Raw genomic sequence first — 18,046 nt, 5'->3', positions numbered from 1 at the left:
GCCACCCGTCGCCGTAAACGAACACGAGATGGCAGCACAGTCGCTAATGCAATTCAAATGGGAATTATGACGTGACTCCTTATGTAACAAATAGATGGCAGCGTAGTAAATCTGACAAAAGTTGTTAACCTCAAAGCCTATAAGCCCGACATATCTGTTACATATATTATCTAGGACCTTACTTAGCTTGAAAAAAAAAATGTTACTAGGTACTCACCAACCACACTTGAGTGCTAGTAGTTGGCCGAGAATTGCAGTGAACAACAAAGATCATCTCCAAATTCTCCATCACAAATGCATGCCGATTATCTCTGAACAACGACTTATACTGTGAAAACAATCTTTCCACATCACAGAACGTCAGACGTGCATATTTAAAGAGAGGAATGTCACAAACTCAACACCGTCAATTTCACCTACAGGCACATCCTCCAATACTTGAGCAACTTTACACATATTTTTTATATCCACTGTTTTTCCCAAACACATTCTGGAATTTGTCCCTTAGTAATTGTGCTTCTGAACCTGGTAGCGAGTCTAGTTTAATTTCCACGGCACGCACCTCCCTGTTTCAGACAACAGGTTTTTGGATGTTTCGAGTTTTTTTATGGTGTCACACAAAAAGCTTAGATTTTCTAATAGGAAAGCCAAATCGTTTTTAAACAACCATCTTTCAGTATATCTTGGAGGATATCGATTGACAAAGCCCGATAACAGGGAATCACAACAAGACGTATTGCCTTACTTGATAGGCATGAGCGAGAGGCGAGAGATTTGTTTAAATTAAATAATGTTCTTACCCGAGCTCTTATCTGTTGTGTTTCACAAACAAGGCGTGGAATGAAATCATCTTCAGCAACAATAAACATTCGTAATTATGTGTTGCAAGATCTCTCCTCCTTGTCCATGTTAATTTATTCTCTAATAATAACACTGATATGCTGCCTAGCAGTTCTCAGAACTTGAGGCGATACTATTACAAAAATGTATCATGGATACACCACAAAGCGCTTAGAAACACGAAGCAACCAAGAATTCTTAAAAAGATAACGTACTTCTGAGTGACATAATTGATTTACGATGAAAGAGTAATGGAACGGAGAAAAATTCTCTCCGGCGCTGCGATTTGAACCCGGGTTTTCAGCTCTACGTGCTGACGCTTTATCCACTAAGCCACACCGGATTCCACCCCGGCGTCGGAAGAATCGTCTCAGTTTTAAGTTCCAACTCTTGGGTTCCCTCTAGTGGCTGCCCTCTGCACTACGTCATAGATATCTATGAACCTAGGACCGAAGTCCACACACGTGCTGAGGTGAATTCGTAATGAGTGACTAGTTGGCCAGGATCCGACGGATCATTACGAGTGCACCTCAGCACATGTGTGGACTTCGGTCCTAGGTTCATAGATCTATGACGTAGTGCAGAAGGTGGCCACTAGAGGGAACCCAAGAGTTGGAACTTAAAACTGAGACGATTCTTCCGACGCCGGGGTGGAATCTGGTGTGGCTTAGTGGATAAAGCGTAAGCACGTAGAGCTGAAAACCCGGGTTCAAATCCTGGCGCCGGAGAGAATTTTTCTCCGTTCCATTACTCTTTCATCGTATGATGATGCAGAATATCTGCATGGAAATATCATATGTACTTCGGTACATTAAAATAAAATAAAAAAAAATGAAATAAAATAAAAAATAAAAAAAAAAATAAAAAAAATAAAATATAAAAATAAAAAAAAATTTTAAAAATTAAAAAATAAAATAATATATATAATTGATTTAGTTTTAAAATATTTAAAAGTTCTTCTAAAAAAATTATTTAAGTAAAAAAACTCAAAGATTTATGTGTTTATAATAGATTTCCTGAAAATATGTATTTACATAATTTTTTTGTGAAAATACGTGTTTTTATGTGAAATAAAATTCGGGTTTTAAACTTGAAACTTCATGTTCGGAATTTTTAACTTTGTTAATTGTGTTTTATCACACGCAAAAATAATATTTAATTACATAGGAATCCGCTCCTTATTGATGTAGTTAGATATTTGCCGATGTTCACTCTGCAGGAGGAAGTCTGTTGTGTTTGTTCAACCTTGTTACAAAAATATTCGCTGTCCTTCACTCACACCCGTTCATGTTTTAACTGCTTAAGGATTTCAGCACAGATCTTGCCATTAGTTTTTCATATGACATAAGGCGAAATTTGTACTGTCTTGGTTGCCTTTCTCATGTTCGAACATTGCAGGACACTGGTGATAGACTTTGGGTACTTCTCTGAAAAAAAAATTGCATGTTATAATGTCAGAAGTGTAGCCTACAGTTAATGTCAAATACTGAGCATGAATTGTTTTAAATTGATTGTAACTGTTATTATTTGTGATGTACAGGACTTCCTGCTGTCCAAATATTCTGTGATAATCCTGGACGAAGCCCACGAGAGGAGTGTGTACACAGACATCCTGATTGGACTCCTGTCCCGCATTGTTCCACTGAGGAACAAGCGGGGCAATCCACTGAAACTCATCATCATGTCAGCAACCCTGAGACTGGAAGACTTCACAGACAACCCCCGTCTGTTCAAGACACCACCGCCAGTCCTGAAGGTGGAGTCGCGTCAGTTTCCAGTCACCATCCACTTCAACAAACGAACAGCAGTTGACTACGTGGCTGAGGCGTTCAGCAAAACCTGCAAGATCCACACACAGTTGCCTGAAGGCGGAATTCTAGTCTTTCTTACAGGTGAAAATCATTTATAAGTCATTACAGCTTCTGTTTATGCACTGAAGTAAACAAAACATTCTCAAAGTATGAATAAATCAAAATAATTATTAATGTATACAGCTGTTTGCTGACAATATAAAGCCCACTATAGTCTACTGTAGTCTATTCAGTTGTTTTTCACGAGAAATGAGGGGTATTTTGATCGGTGTTCATTATAGATGCCTGTTGCTAGTAGCCAGAGTTGGGGTGTAGTCAATATATACTGCAGGGCTGTGTCTTCTGCAACTGGTACTGATGATTTTAATTTACTTCTTTTATGGTTTATGGATGGACAGTATAGAAGAATGTGTTTCAGACCTTCATCATGATTATTACACCACAGACAAGTAGGATTATCAGAAATGTGAAATCGGTGTAGATACAATTGAGTGACAACGTGACCTGTTCTGGCTCTTGTTAAAAATGTTTGAACATGACTGGGCAAGTTTTTGTACATTTCCGGGTCATTTGGTTTCTTTTGTACAGACTGTAAAATTTTTCCTTTGTCAGAAGAGAGCCAATTGTTGATCCATAGGTTTGTAAAATGAGACTTTACTGAAGCAAAAGCACTGGATAGAGATATCACTTGAAGAGGTCTTGGTTGCAAATATGTTGCCTGTTTTTCAATATTATCGACTTTCTCGTTTCCAGGTATACACAATGACTAGGTATCCATTGAAATGTTATTTCGTTTTAGAGTTCTTTTAGTTTACTTAGTTGTTTCTGAATTGGAATAGTTCTATGTGCGTATAGGTTAATTATATTAAATATAGCCCCCTTGGAGTCAGTATGTCTGCAAATAGATATTTCAGAAATTTGAGTAACACACTGAAGAGCAGCATCAATAGCTAGCAATTCAGTGTCAAGACTGGAGGAGGATGAACATTGTATAATTGTATTCTCCCAGCTAGGTCCAATGGACCCGTCGACCAACAGCAGGTGTGGTCCTCCAGACATTCTGGGGGTTGTGTGTGAATGAAGTAGCCACCAAAACGCTAAAATATGGTGTTCACTTAAATCGGCTACAACTTGCCATTTTTCACTCCAATATGAAATCTTCGAAATATGAAAACTAATTCAGTATATTATGTTAAACCCCCTGCTTTTGTGAGTAGAATAGTGTCCTTATTTTTCACAAAATGTCAGCAATTTCAAAATGACCTGCTCTTTTAATAGCCCTGTGTTGCTCTTGACTTTGTATTCGTGTGTGCAAAACTTTTAGTTTGAAATTATCACACATAATAACAAAATGAATGATAGAATGAAAATATTATTCAATAAAGGACTTTAATTGAATTGGTTATTAATAGAGAAAAATTCGTTTCGGCTCTGGGACTCGAACCCAGGACCCTAGTTCTACGCACTGGGTGCTCTAACCACTGAGCTATGTCGAGGTCCAATCCACAGGACCAGGAATCTTTGTCCTTTGATACTTTGCCTTAGTGGCCTTGCTCCGTTTTTGACATAATATTGACACATGTATTATATTAAGTCAACTGTCATCACACAAGGAATGCACTCATTTGAGTGATTTGGTGGCCAGGACTCCACAGTATATATGCACTGTTGGGAGAATGATCTATGGAAGATTAATTTTTTGGTTCTACAGAATTATCTGTTATGGTTACCGTTGGTTATTAATGGAGAAAAATTTGCTCCGGCGCCTGGGATCGAACCTGGGATCTCCAGTTCTGCGCACTGGGTGCTCTAACCACTGAGCTATGTCGAGGCTGAATCCATAGCACTGGATCGAATGTTTCTCCTTTGGTACTTTCCTGGAGCGAATTTTTCTCCAATAATAACCAGTGGTAACAATAAGAGATAATACTATATAAAGGAAACAAAAGACAGATCAAAAACCTGCATCAACACATAAACAAAATACACCCAAAGCTACACTACACATTAGAAATTGAAAACAACAAATCCATAAATTTTCTAGACATCACAACAACAAAAGTCGACAACAAACACACATTCAAAGTATACAGAAAACCCACAACAACAACACACATACACAACACATCCAACCACCCCACACAACACAAACAAGCTGCATTCCGAACAATGGTACACAGACTACTCAACATACCAATGAACCAACAGGATTACAACGAAGAGCTAAACATAATCAAATACACAGCACAAGAAAACGGATACAACCCCAACATAATACGAAAGAAAAAACATAATCACAAAAAACATAAGAATACAACATAAACACAAGAACACAAAAAATACATCACACTAACATACGAAAATAAAAAAAACACACAAAATTGCAACCTCATTCAAGAAATTAAATTACAACATCGCATACAGAACAAATAACACTCTACAAAAACATCTCAACACACAAACAACACAAACAAACAAATACAACCACACAGGCGTATACAAACTCAAATGTAACACCTGCAACAACTTCTACATAGGACAGACAGGCAGATCGTTTCAAACACGTTACAAAGAACACATCACAGCCATAACAAAATTACAAAACACTTCCGCATATGCAGAACACATCACAAATGCTAACCACACCCACAGAGACATCAACACAGACATGGAAATACTCCACATCCAACCAAAAAGCCAGAAACTAAACACACTAGAACGATACGAAATATACAGACACACGAAAAGATGTCCAAATGAAATTCTCAACACACAACTCAATTTCAGAACACATACACTCTTTGACTTTACATTACACTACACAAACACACCCCCACAAGAAACAAAACGAAAGGTGCCAAGACCAGAAACATCCAGTTCTGAAGATGGCCAATAGCAGGCCGAAACATGTTAACAAGATAACATAAAATTTAACACGTGAAAGACATATAATACGTTTTCCAAAGTGATATAGTGTTAAAAGTTGTGTAATCAAGATGTAATAACAGATAATTCTGTAGTACCAAAAAAATAATCTTTACATTTAATTGAATTTCTTGAAGTGGAATGACTCCACTACAGAAGACGCATGTGTCTCATTATTATTACATGCAATTTTTATTCATGCACTGAAGTAACATTGTTATGATTCTCTGACAGGTCAGCAAGAAGTGAATTGCTTGGTGAGGAAGCTTCGTAGGGCTTTCCCTTTCCACAGCAAGAAGAAGGGCACAAAGGCTGCCCAAACCCTAGCAAATGGAGATGCAGAGAGTGAGGACGAGGGGGAGGTGGAGTTGGACATGCAGAAGGCAATCCACAATGCTCGCAAAGCCAGGAGAAAGCGGCAGGGGTCGGAGGTGGTGCTGCCTGAGATCAACCTGGACAGCTACTCCGTAGTGCCAGGGGATGACACAGAGGCGGACCTGCTGGGGAATGACGATGATCTGGGTGACATAGAGTCAGACGAGGAGGACCAGCTGAATCTGCGGGGCCTGGCTGCCTGCCAGCCCATGTGGGTGCTGCCCCTGTACTCGCTCCTGCCCAGCGACAAACAAGCGCAGGTTCAGTAGCATTGTCTAACATTTCTGGAATTCTGCAATTTGAGTAATTCTGTGGTGTTTGGGTAAAGGGAGATAAGTCATAAAAATGAGTTCGGAGATAAATTAAAATTAAACTTGGAACCCTTATTACAAATAATTTTTTACACAAATAAAACACATCAACTGCTAGTATTCATTGATTTTTGCACACCCACTTATATAAAGGTACGGTCACACGTCACTAGTTTTGCTGCGCAACTTTTGTACTGCAGCTGCAAAAGTTGCGTGTCGTGTTCACACTTAAGCCAAAAGTAGCGCGCTGCACGCTACTTTTCGTGCTGCACAACCCGAGTGCAGCAAAAGTTGCAACTGGAGGTTGCGAGTCTGTTCACACACAAGGCGCTACTTTTGCAGCCGCAGTCATGCTGCAGGTTTCCATCTCTGTGTTGACTTCTCAATATACATTTTGTGGTTATGTTCGCATTATTAAGAAACTCATGCGAAAGCTTCCTTATCTATTATTTGCTTTTCTGTCCTAACTAGTATTCAGAAATTGACATTATTTTTACTATAAAGCTTTTAAAAACACCTATACACTTAAATGATAACCAACAGTATATTCACATAATCAATGTTGCCAACCCTCCTGTTTGGAACTACACTACAGAAAATTTAAAAAATGAATTATATCGTCAGCAATTATGCTCAGACTGTGTTGTGTATTTAATAACTGTTATAAATAATTTATTTTTATCACATTTAACACTAAAATATATCCAAACAATAAAAGTATCATTGGCACATTTGGGTGGTAACACTGATTGCAACCGCAGCAAAAGTTTCAACAAAACCGATATCAAAAATGCTGCGGCTGCAACCCTGAGAACCCTGTTCTCACGTCGCTACTTTTAAGCTGCGCGCAGCATGGAAAAATAGCGGGCAGCAGGTTCGGCAGCCGCTACTTTTCGGGTTGCACCGTTGTTCACACGTCGCAGTACAAGAGTTACGCAGGTTTTTGTGCTGCAGCGCTGCAAAAGTAGCGACGTGTGACCATACCTTTATTTAACTTGTGTGGTCATCTGGGGAACAAAATTCCAGCTGGACAAAAAAATGACGTATACCCCTTTACCCAAACACCACAGAATTATAACAATTTTGTTGTTTTTCTTTGTAACTCCGTTATTCTTTTTTTTTTTTCTGACATTTTTCCAGTTCACTGTGGGCTAAAGCAAGGAGATGCATTATCACCTTTACTTTTTAACTTTGCTCTAGAGTATGCCATTAGGAAAGTCCAGGATAACAGAGAGGGTTTGGAATTGAACGGGTTACATGAGCTGCTTGTCTATGCAGATGACGTGAATATGTTAGGAGAAAATCCACAAACTATTAGGGAAAACACTGGAATTTGACTTGAAAAAAGTAAAGAGATAAGTTTGGAAGTAAATCCCGAAAAGACAAAGTATATGATTGTGTCTCGTGATCAGAATATAGTATGAAATGGAAATATAAAAACTGAAAATTTATCCTTTGAAAAAAGTTGAAAATTTAAAATTAGTCTGTAGTAATGTCATGAGAGGTCTGAGATTCGCTGATAAATCCACGAGCGAAGCGAGTGGATTTATCTGGGAAATCTCAGACCTCGAGTGACATTTATTAGGACTATTTCGTGAATAAAATAAAAATTTAAATAATGTATCCCTAAAATTCGATCCCAAAATGTTAACAATTGTATATTAACGAATACTTAACCTATTCAGACATTGTGAAGTTGAAATACTCGTAGATGAATATCGATTATTGCCATAAAGAAATTCGATGTTATTATTCAGTAATGCCAATTGCAAAAAGCGAAATACTGGTTTAACAATGTTAATTACATGTACTGTACTTTTCTATTATTATTATAGCAAATACATTTTCATTATCTGCTGAAATCATAATTTAATTTAACAGTAACAGTGGGGACAGCTATATACCAATGCTTATGTATTCACAGCGAGACATGTTGCTACACAGTGAAGCCATCTCTGTATAGATAGGCCTAATTAAAACACGAATTTTATTACGCCATACGAAAGGCATTTTGATCAAAGACATTATTACTATGCAAGGTCTTTGAGTTTGACATGCTGTGATGTTACATAAATTTGAACGTCTATTAATTGTTTAATTTCAATACAAATGTTATAGGCTACAATTTTATAGGTTACGTTAGGCCTACCTGTGGAAGCAGGACCAATGTCAGCTGTGCCTTGTTTCGACCGTTACTTACAATGAGTGCTACACGAAAGCATTTTTTATAGCTCGACAAATGCATTCTCGCTGTAGTGTGTAACGGAACTAAAGCTGCATCTACATAGTTCAATATTCCAATCGCGTATGCATGCAATCTGGGAAGAATATTGAAAGAATCAAGTTTAAAAGGTATGTTCAATTAAGATGCTTGAAGATTTTGTGTCTACATGGTGCGCCGTTTTGAAAGTGGTCTTCACTGCGTAAATATATTAATTAATATTAAATATCAATCTTGCATTCATTGCTTTAAAGTTGAAAGAAAAGTTTAACCGTGTAGTTGCAGTTTAATGTATTCATGATCATCAATTTAAGGGGAAACAGTTGGCGACAACGACTCAACAAAAGAACGACCATGCGATAAATTGATAGCGATAAATCTAGCTGCAGAAATTATCGCAAAGTCTGACTGTGATTGGTTGAAATTCAAAATTTCATTACACTTCATTGGTCGAAAATGCAATGACGTCATATAAACGAAATAGTCAGATTAATTATTAAAAATCAGAATTAGTCAAGAAGGCTTTGTTGATCAATACAAAACCAAACATCTACATATATTAGACCTTGGTGATGACCCAGCTTCTAGGAACTGTAGGACAGATGTTGAGTCATAACCTCAAGGTTTGCTGGATTGTCCAGTAAGACCCATCTGAAAACATTACCTCTCGAAACACATGTTGTCTCCCAGAGAAGTTGGTCACCCACTGCGGTCTTCTAGATTGATTTCCAGTTTATGGGGTGCACAATGGGCCATTTGTGTCTCAGTGCTTCGGTAGCAGTCTACAACCTTATGTAGCAACATAGTGATGGACATGATGATAGAGACTGTGGTGGCAATAATGGTGATAATGTTGATGGTATTCTGAAGGATTTCAGTGAATAACGTGACGTAATTCTTTATCCTTGTAGGTGTTTGAGCCCCCTCCTGAAGGAAGCCGATTGTGTGTGGTAGCCACAAATGTGGCAGAGACTTCCCTCACAATCCCCAATGTCAAGTACGTGGTGGACAGCGGGCGAATGAAGACTCGGATGTACGACAAAGTGACTGGAGTGTCTGCGTTCACCGTCACGTGGTGCAGCAAGGCAGCAGCCAATCAGAGGGCAGGGAGAGCTGGGCGCATGGGGCCGGGCCACTGCTACAGGTGAGGTACCTCTACCCTCTACAATAACACGTGGTGGCATTAAGTATCATCAGCCTCGAAGGTGCAGCATCAGCAAGACTGTAAAAAATTGAGCTTTTTTATGCCTTGGGTTTGAGTCTCACCGACTCAGAGGTGACACTGCCATTAGACATCGCCCTGCAATGGAGGAAGTTGTACTTAATGGAGTAATGTTTAATAGTAGGCTGTCTCCTCGTTATACGAGGCATGTTCTTAAAGTAAGTTCCAAAAGGGAGTAGAAAGTAAACGGGAAGATATTTACAAACCATTTTTGTTGCATTGTATTCCCCACACTTCAATTACTTCTCAACATAATCTCCACCATTATTGAGGCATTTATCGAGTTGTGGCACAAGTCTTTCTGTCCCCTCATTGTAGAATTCGCCTGCCTGCGATGCGAACCACTCCCGCACTGCTGTTTTCACTTCATTTGTGGAAAATTCAAGGAAAGCGAAAAAATTGTGAACCTCATGTCCTCATGAATTTTTTCATCGACAGCACGCACCAAATCGTCATTGATCAAAGATGGCCGACCGGTACGCTGCTCGTCATGCACAGAGACGAGGCCCTCGTTGAACTTCCTAACCCATCTCCTGATCATTCCATCACTAATGGCATCATCACCATACACCTCACAAAGTTAACGATGACTCAGCTGGTTTGATGTTTCTCGCATTCAAGAAACGGATAACAGACCGCATCTCACAGTAGGCGGGGTGCTCGATCACTTTAAACATTTCAACTGGTCACAACTAACCACACACACGGACTGAAGCTCTGAAACTGCATGCACAGCTTGCCTGAGGACTGAAGAAGAAAACACGCATGCGCAAAATAACGATTGCAGTGATGCGACAGCTATAATTGAAAACGGAACTTACTTTAAGAACACGCCTCGTATGTTAGAGTGGCTAATGTCCACTTTTCCGCTTTTCTTCTTAAAAGTAATCTCTTTTTTTTGGCATTATTAGAATGACTGAAATATTGAGCGTGTTTGGTGGATTGGTCAAGGAGGACTGGTAGCTTGGCCGCCCCAATCCTCTGACTTACCTCCATATTACTTCTTTTTATGGGGGTGAATTAAAGAAATCGTCTAATAGATGCGTCCAATAACAAGGAAAGATATGAAAGAAAGAATTAAAAAAGCAGCCTGTGGGTCTCTTAGAAATGCTGAAGTCTTCTGAGCAACCCGAGATGTAAGAAAGAGATCACGAAGTTGTTTAACGCAGGGAGGAGGACATTTCGAGCATTTGTGAAGATTGTTGTGTGAGAATGAGTGTTTTCAGTCTCACAGTAAGTGGGATATGGTATTTAGAATTTATTTTTCTGTTTTCTTTGGCTGTAAATTAAGATTGAAAGTTAGAAAGAAAAGGTTTTAGTAAAAGGTAATCCATTTCAAAGTTATATCCAAAGGTACCTTACATGATCTAGGTTCTCATTTGAAAATTCAGAGTTGACTCTGCTTAACTCTACCTCTGGTTTGTCCCAGAAAATGGAAGTACCACGAACTGATTCATTATGTAGGTTTTGGTAACAAAATTCTTCTTCTTCTTCTTCTTCTTCCCTTCAAGTATTAGGCCAAATGGCCTGTCACGATCTCACAGTTGAATTTTCAATCCAGCGCTTCTTTGGACGACCGAGAGATCTCTTCCCGTTTGGACGATAGTGGAGCATGACTTTTGGGATTCTATCTCTACGCATGCGATGCAGATGATTTACCCAGTTGTTCTGATAATGTTTTACGTGATTAATTACAGGTTCTAGTTGTAATTCTTTCGTTACATCTTCATTGCATTTGTGATCCTATTTCGTATATCCCGCTGTTTAGCTCATAAATTTCATTTCATTAGCCGTTATTCTGCTTTCGTCTTTCTTCCTCAATGTCCATGCCTCACTGCCGTAACAAAGTACAGGTCTCGCCAAGGTCTTGTAAAGGCGAATTCTAGTATGCCTTTGTACTAGGGAAGGTTTCATAATGATGTTAATTATCCCCATTGTTTTGGTGTATTTAGAAATTTTCTGTGAAATGTCTACTTCATCGAAAAAAGATAATGTGTATCCTAGATATGTAAAATAATTTATCCTTTCTAATATTTTTTAATATAAACATATTTTGCTAGGCACAGGTATTTTCTGCAGAAGGCCATAATTTTAGTTTTTTCTTTATTGATTTCATATCATATTTAATTCCAATTTTGTTAAAATTAAAAATTGAACGTTGTAATTCATCTTCTGAGGATGCCACCAGAGCTAAATCGTCTGCAAAAAGTAATGAATCTAGTTGTAAATGTCTATTGAGTTGTAACAATAGTAATATGCGTTACAAGAGCGGTATGTTGAAGTTTTCATGTTCGAGGAAAAGTTTGAAAAAGCGAAACATAGTTGAGCTTTTTTAATTTCCGAGAATTGAAAGAAAACATACCGCTCGTGTATCATACATTATTTTGTGCGAAGATCGTTTATTACATATCTGAAAGAGGAATTTCTAATTAGTTGCAATAAAATCTCCATCTTGGTTTCTGTTCAATGACGGCAATTTTGGAAAACAAAAACATCTATCTTCAACATTGTTGCTTTAAAATGTTTTCTGTGTTTACTATACTCCAGCAGGCCGTGGTATACATCTGTCTTTTTTTCCCTCCAGTCTATAAATGCGAACTTAAAACAAACGGCTTCCTTAATGTTACATGCATCACGAAATGCAGTAACTTCAGTGGAGTTGTAGAGTTGACTTAATTTTTGCAAATATTTAAAAACAATAATTAACGGTGCAATTTAGGTGAAATTGCAGTGGTAAGTTTCCAATTTATAATTATTACTATATTGAATGTCTCTAAAAATAATATGTTAAAAGCCTAAAGCAGTAAAATCAATATGTCACTTAAGCGGTAAGAAGAGGGAAATTGTTATGTGTGTTAGGTTTAGACTTACCGCGGGTTGGTTTTGTGTAGAAACCAAGCAAATACGCACGATCTCGCACAAAATTATTTTCGTAAACTCCCAGTGTCATGTAATTTTCGAGAAAATTTGTGATATGGGTGCTTTGAAACAGTCTGCATGTGGGAAAAATATTTGCATTGAATTGAACACGTCTTTCTAGTGTGTGTGCTTATTGATATTTTACTTTCCCTACAGGTTATATTCGTCAGCTGTGTTCAACGACCAGTTTGAACAGTTCAGTATTCCAGAAATCCAGCGGAAACCAGTTGACGACCTCTTGTTGCAGATGAAAGCCATGGACATAGACAAGGTCGTCAACTTTCCTTTCCCCTCTGCACCAGACCTTATACAGCTGAGGTCTGCAGAAAGGAGGTTGGTGCTTCTCGGAGCCCTGGAGGAACCAAAGAAAAAAGGTACATCTTGTCTGCATAATGTTGCATTGATTCCCACACTGATGTCTAGAGACATTTCGTCCACACTATTTACGTCCACCATAAATTTTTGTCCTGTTGAGATTTTAGTCCACAGTAATTTTATGTCCATAACAATTTTTTTCCACCTACAGACGTGGACAAATTATTAACAAAATTTACGATTTTTATGATAATTGTGTTTACAAAATTTGACTTTTCAATTTAGACTACAGTTGACAATTTTGCATATTTCTATCATACAGTAGATTGAAATAGGCCTATGCAAAAATGTCTACCGTATTCTAAATTGAAGGGTCAAATTTTGAAAAAAAAAAAAAAAATAATGAAAATATTCAATGTTGCTAATAATTTGTAAATGTGCAAAAATGTCAACTGCACTCTAAATTGAAGAATGAAATTTTGTAAAAATATATAATAAAGATCTTCAATTTTGCTAATAACTTGCAAATATACAAAAATGTCAGTGCAGTATAAATTGAAGAGTCAAATTTAGTAAATATATATTATAAAAATCTTCAGTTTCGCTAATAATTTGGAAATATCCGAATTATCAACTGTAGTCCAATTTGAAGAGTCAAATTTTGAAAATATACAATACAAATCTTCATTTTTTTAATGTGTAAATAAGCAAAAATGTCAACTGTATTCTGAATTGAAGAGTCATATTTTGTAAACATATATAATAAAAATCTTCAATTTTGCTAATAATTTGTCCACGTCTGTATTTATGTCAGCTTATAAAAATCGTGCACTGTATGATTTCGTCCACCATACTGAAATGTCCTCAGATATTTTTGTCCATTTTATATATTTTTAGTCCATATTTCTTAGTCCACAATATTTATGGTCCATTGTAGGATTAATGTATTATTTAGAGAATTATATTATGATACTATTTTATTTCAGTCATGTACAATGAAATTAACTACAAATTTAATTTTAAAAGTAAACAAAGAAAAATTTAAATAACATGCCGGTATTAATTATTATTTTCCATTTGTCTCCTTATCCTTCTCTTCGGTATTGTACAATTTTAATCTGTAGTTGATGGCACACTAATATAAATCGAGCACATTTTATTTTGTGTTGACAGTACATAACAATGAATTTCTTTCTGGTAAATTCAGTAGTATTTTTTTATTTTCAATGACCTGAATTTTTTATTATTACAGCTGTAGAAGATTCATTTGGGTATTGCTCGTCTCTTCTTTTGATTCCTGCCATAACGTTTTTTGCACCAACTTCAGCTCTATTACCAACATTAGTATGCTTACCTTCTTTAAATACATGAATAAAAACATGTGTATTCCTATTTGTGACACAACGAGCATTACATTGACGATTTTTGCACTGTGAATATGATCAGTCTTCATTTTTTGCTGAATGAGTGGAACTGATATATGTAATTATTAGGGAGCGGATTTTTATGTGCTAAAAAATTTAAATATATTTATTTTTTATGTGCTAAAAAGTACGAAAATATTTGCTAAAAATAAAAAAATATTTATTTTAAATGACAAAAATACCTTACTTAGCTTGAAAAAAAAAGTTATAGGTACTCACCAACCACACTTGAGTGCTAGTAGTTCACTGAGAATTGCAGTGAACAACAACGGTCATCTCCAAATTCTCCATCACAAATGCATGCCGATCATCTCTGAGCAAACTGTGAAAACGATCTGTCGACATCACAGGACGTCAGACGTGCATATTTAAAGAGAAGAATCTCACAAACACATACACCGTCAATTTCACCTACAGGCACATCCTCCAATACTTGAGCAACTTTACACATTTTTTTATATCCACTGTTTTTCCCAAACACTTTCTGGAATTTGTCCCTTAGTACTTGTACTTCTGAACCTGGTAGCGAGTCTAGTTTAATTTCCACGGCACGCACCTCCCTGTTTCAGACAACAGGTTTTTGGATGTTTCGACTTTTTTATGGTATCACACAAAAACTTAAATTTGCTAATAGGAAAGCCAAATCGGTTTTTAAATAACCATCCTTCAGTATATCTTGAAGGATATCGATTGACGAAGCCCGATAACAGGGAATCACAACAAGATATATTGCCTTACTTGATAGACATGAGCGAGAGGCGAGAGATTTGTTTAAATTAAATAATGTTCATACCCGAGCTCTTATCTGTTGTGTTTCACAAACAAAACGTGCAATGAAATCATCTTCAGCAACAATAAACATTCCTAATTATGTGTTGCAAGATCTCTCCTCCTTGTCCATGTTAATTTATTTTCTAGTAATAACACTGATATGCTGTAGCAGTTCTCAGAACTTGAGGCGATACTATTACGAAAATGGATCACGGATAGACCACACAGCGCTTAGAAACACGAAGCAACCAAGAACTCTTAAAATGATAACGTACTTCTGAGTGATATAATTGATTTAGTTTTAAAATATTTAAAAGTTCATGTAAAAAATTATTTAACTAAAAAAACTCTAAGATTTATGTGTTTATGATAGATTTCCTGAAAATATGTATTTACATAATTTATTTGTGAAAATATGTGTTTTTATGTGAAATAAAATTCGGGTTTTAAACTGGAAACTTCATGTTCGGAATTTTTAACTTTGTTAATTGTGTTTTATCACACGCAAAAATAATATTTAATTACATAGGAATCCGCTCCTTAGTGATTATTATAAATGGACAATATTGAAAATGAACGAATTCTTTATGGACCAAAAAGTGGACGAAATGTCCGTGTACCAAATGAAGATGGAGTATATGACTGTAGACAATATAAAGTGGACAAACAGACAAACAGACCAGCATTATTTAGTAATACTGTGTAATTCTTAATTTCTGTTAGTAATACATAATATGCAAGTCACAACTGGTGGCATAGTGATACACAAATAAGGAATGTTATGTCTGTTGCATTTTACAATAATGTGGTGGCTCTTTTTGTCGCTCACTTATTTTTAAGTGTATACAATATAAAATGTAAAATGTGTGTGTGTGTGTGTGTGTGTGTGTGTGTGTGTGTGTGTGTGTGTGTGTGTGTGTGTGTGTGTGTGTGTGTGTGTGTGTGTGTGTGTGTGTGTGTGTGTGTGTGTGTGTGTGTGTGTGTGTGTGTGTGTGTGTGTGTGTGTGTGTGTGTGTGTGTGTGTGTGTGTGTGTGTGTGTGTGTGTGTGTGTGTGTGTGTGTGTGTGTGTGTGTGTGTGTGTGTGTGTGTGTGTGTGTGTGTGTGTGTGTGTGTGTGTGTGTGTGTGTGTGTGTGTGTGTGTGTGTGTGTGTGTGTGTGTGTGTGTGTGTGTGTGTGTGTGTGTGTGTGTGTGTGTGTGTGTGTGTGTGTGTGTGTGTGTGTGTGTGTGTGTGTGTGTGTGTGTGTGTGTGTGTGTGTGTGTGTGTGTGTGTGTGTGTGTGTGTGTGTGTGTGTGTGTGTGTGTGTGTGTGTGTGTGTGTGTGTGTGTGTGTGTGTGTGTGTGTGTGTGTGTGTGTGTGTGTGTGTGTGTGTGTGTGTGTGTGTGTGTGTGTGTGTGTGTGTGTGTGTGTGTGTGTGTGTGTGTGTGTGTGTGTGTGTGTGTGTGTGTGTGTGTGTGTGTGTGTGTGTGTGTGTGTGTGTGTGTGTGTGTGTGTGTGTGTGTGTGTGTGTGTGTGTGTGTGTGTGTGTGTGTGTGTGTGTGTGTGTGTGTGTGTGTGTGTGTGTGTGTGTGTGTGTGTGTGTGTGTGTGTGTGTGTGTGTGTGTGTGTGTGTGTGTGTGTGTGTGTGTGTGTGTGTGTGTGTGTGTGTGTGTGTGTGTGTGTGTGTGTGTGTGTGTGTGTGTGTGTGTGTGTGTGTGTGTGTGTGTGTGTGTGTGTGTGTGTGTGTGTGTGTGTGTGTGTGTGTGTGTGTGTGTGTGTGTGTGTGTGTGTGTGTGTGTGTGTGTGTGTGTGTGTGTGTGTGTGTGTGTGTGTGTGTGTGTGTGTGTGTGTGTGTGTGTGTGTGTGTGTGTGTGTGTGTGTGTGTGTGTGTGTGTGTGTGTGTGTGTGTGTGTGTGTGTGTGTGTGTGTGTGTGTGTGTGTGTGTGTGTGTGTGTGTGTGTGTGTGTGTGTGTGTGTGTGTGTGTGTGTGTGTGTGTGTGTGTGTGTGTGTGTGTGTGTGTGTGTGTGTGTGTGTGTGTGTGTGTGTGTGTGTGTGTGTGTGTGTGTGTGTGTGTGTGTGTGTGTGTGTGTGTGTGTGTGTGTGTGTGTGTGTGTGTGTGTGTGTGTGTGTGTGTGTGTGTGTGTGTGTGTGTGTGTGTGTGTGTGTGTGTGTGTGTGTGTGTGTGTGTGTGTGTGTGTGTGTGTGTGTGTGTGTGTGTGTGTGTGTGTGTGTGTGTGTGTGTGTGTGTGTGTGTGTGTGTGTGTGTGTGTGTGTGTGTGTGTGTGTGTGTGTGTGTGTGTGTGTGTGTGTGTGTGTGTGTGTGTGTGTGTGTGTGTGTGTGTGTGTGTGTGTGTGTGTGTGTGTGTGTGTGTGTGTGTGTGTGTGTGTGTGTGTGTGTGTTTTTTTTTTTTTTTTTTGCTCTGGATTTAACAATGAAGTCATCATCCTTCTTGCTTCCCAGTATTTTGATGGAAGGTCCACAAATGTCCTAAGAGTTTCACAATTAGCCAGATGCTCCATCTCCATGTCCTCTTTTCTGGTGCACAGTAAGCATTTAGGTGAATTCAGTACTCCAATATGATGGAGGTGTTTACTGAGGCAATCATGACCAGTAATCAATCTAAACATGGCCATGGCAGATTTTCGAGGTAGATCAGGAATTAGTTTTGGATCTTTAAATGATTCTTTCCACTTTGAATTTTGATGTTTTGCCTGTTTGCTGTTACTTATTCTTTTTATGACTCGCTTTATTGATTCATATGGGAACTTGAAATTTGTTTTTAAGTTGATTTTAGTTCCTTTCTTTGCTAACATATCCGCTTTCTCGTTACCGTTCAGTCCACAGTGGGCCGGGATCCATTGGAAGACCACTTTTTTATTTAGCATTTGAATTTGTTTTACCATGTAAAATAAAACACAACAAATAATATTA

The 18,046-nt window shown here is 37.8% G+C and overlaps 1 protein-coding gene across 1 annotated transcript in view; it reads left to right on the top strand.

The window, feature by feature from the left end:
* The window catches only part of kz (putative ATP-dependent RNA helicase kurz), a 51,735-nt gene that overhangs the window by 12,869 nt on the left and 20,820 nt on the right, over window positions 1-18,046 (top strand). Inside the window, exons 6-9 of the mRNA XM_069827425.1 lie at window positions 2,381-2,732; window positions 5,811-6,211; window positions 9,395-9,627; window positions 12,781-12,998. Coding sequence (XP_069683526.1) covers window positions 2,381-2,732; window positions 5,811-6,211; window positions 9,395-9,627; window positions 12,781-12,998 — 1,204 coding nt within the window. The remainder of the gene's footprint in view (window positions 1-2,380; window positions 2,733-5,810; window positions 6,212-9,394; window positions 9,628-12,780; window positions 12,999-18,046) is intronic.

Source organism: Periplaneta americana, chromosome 6 (assembly GCF_040183065.1).
Source record: "Periplaneta americana isolate PAMFEO1 chromosome 6, P.americana_PAMFEO1_priV1, whole genome shotgun sequence".
Taxonomy (NCBI): Eukaryota; Metazoa; Arthropoda; class Insecta; order Blattodea; family Blattidae; genus Periplaneta; species Periplaneta americana.
This window is presented reverse-complemented; position numbering and strand designations above follow the sequence as displayed.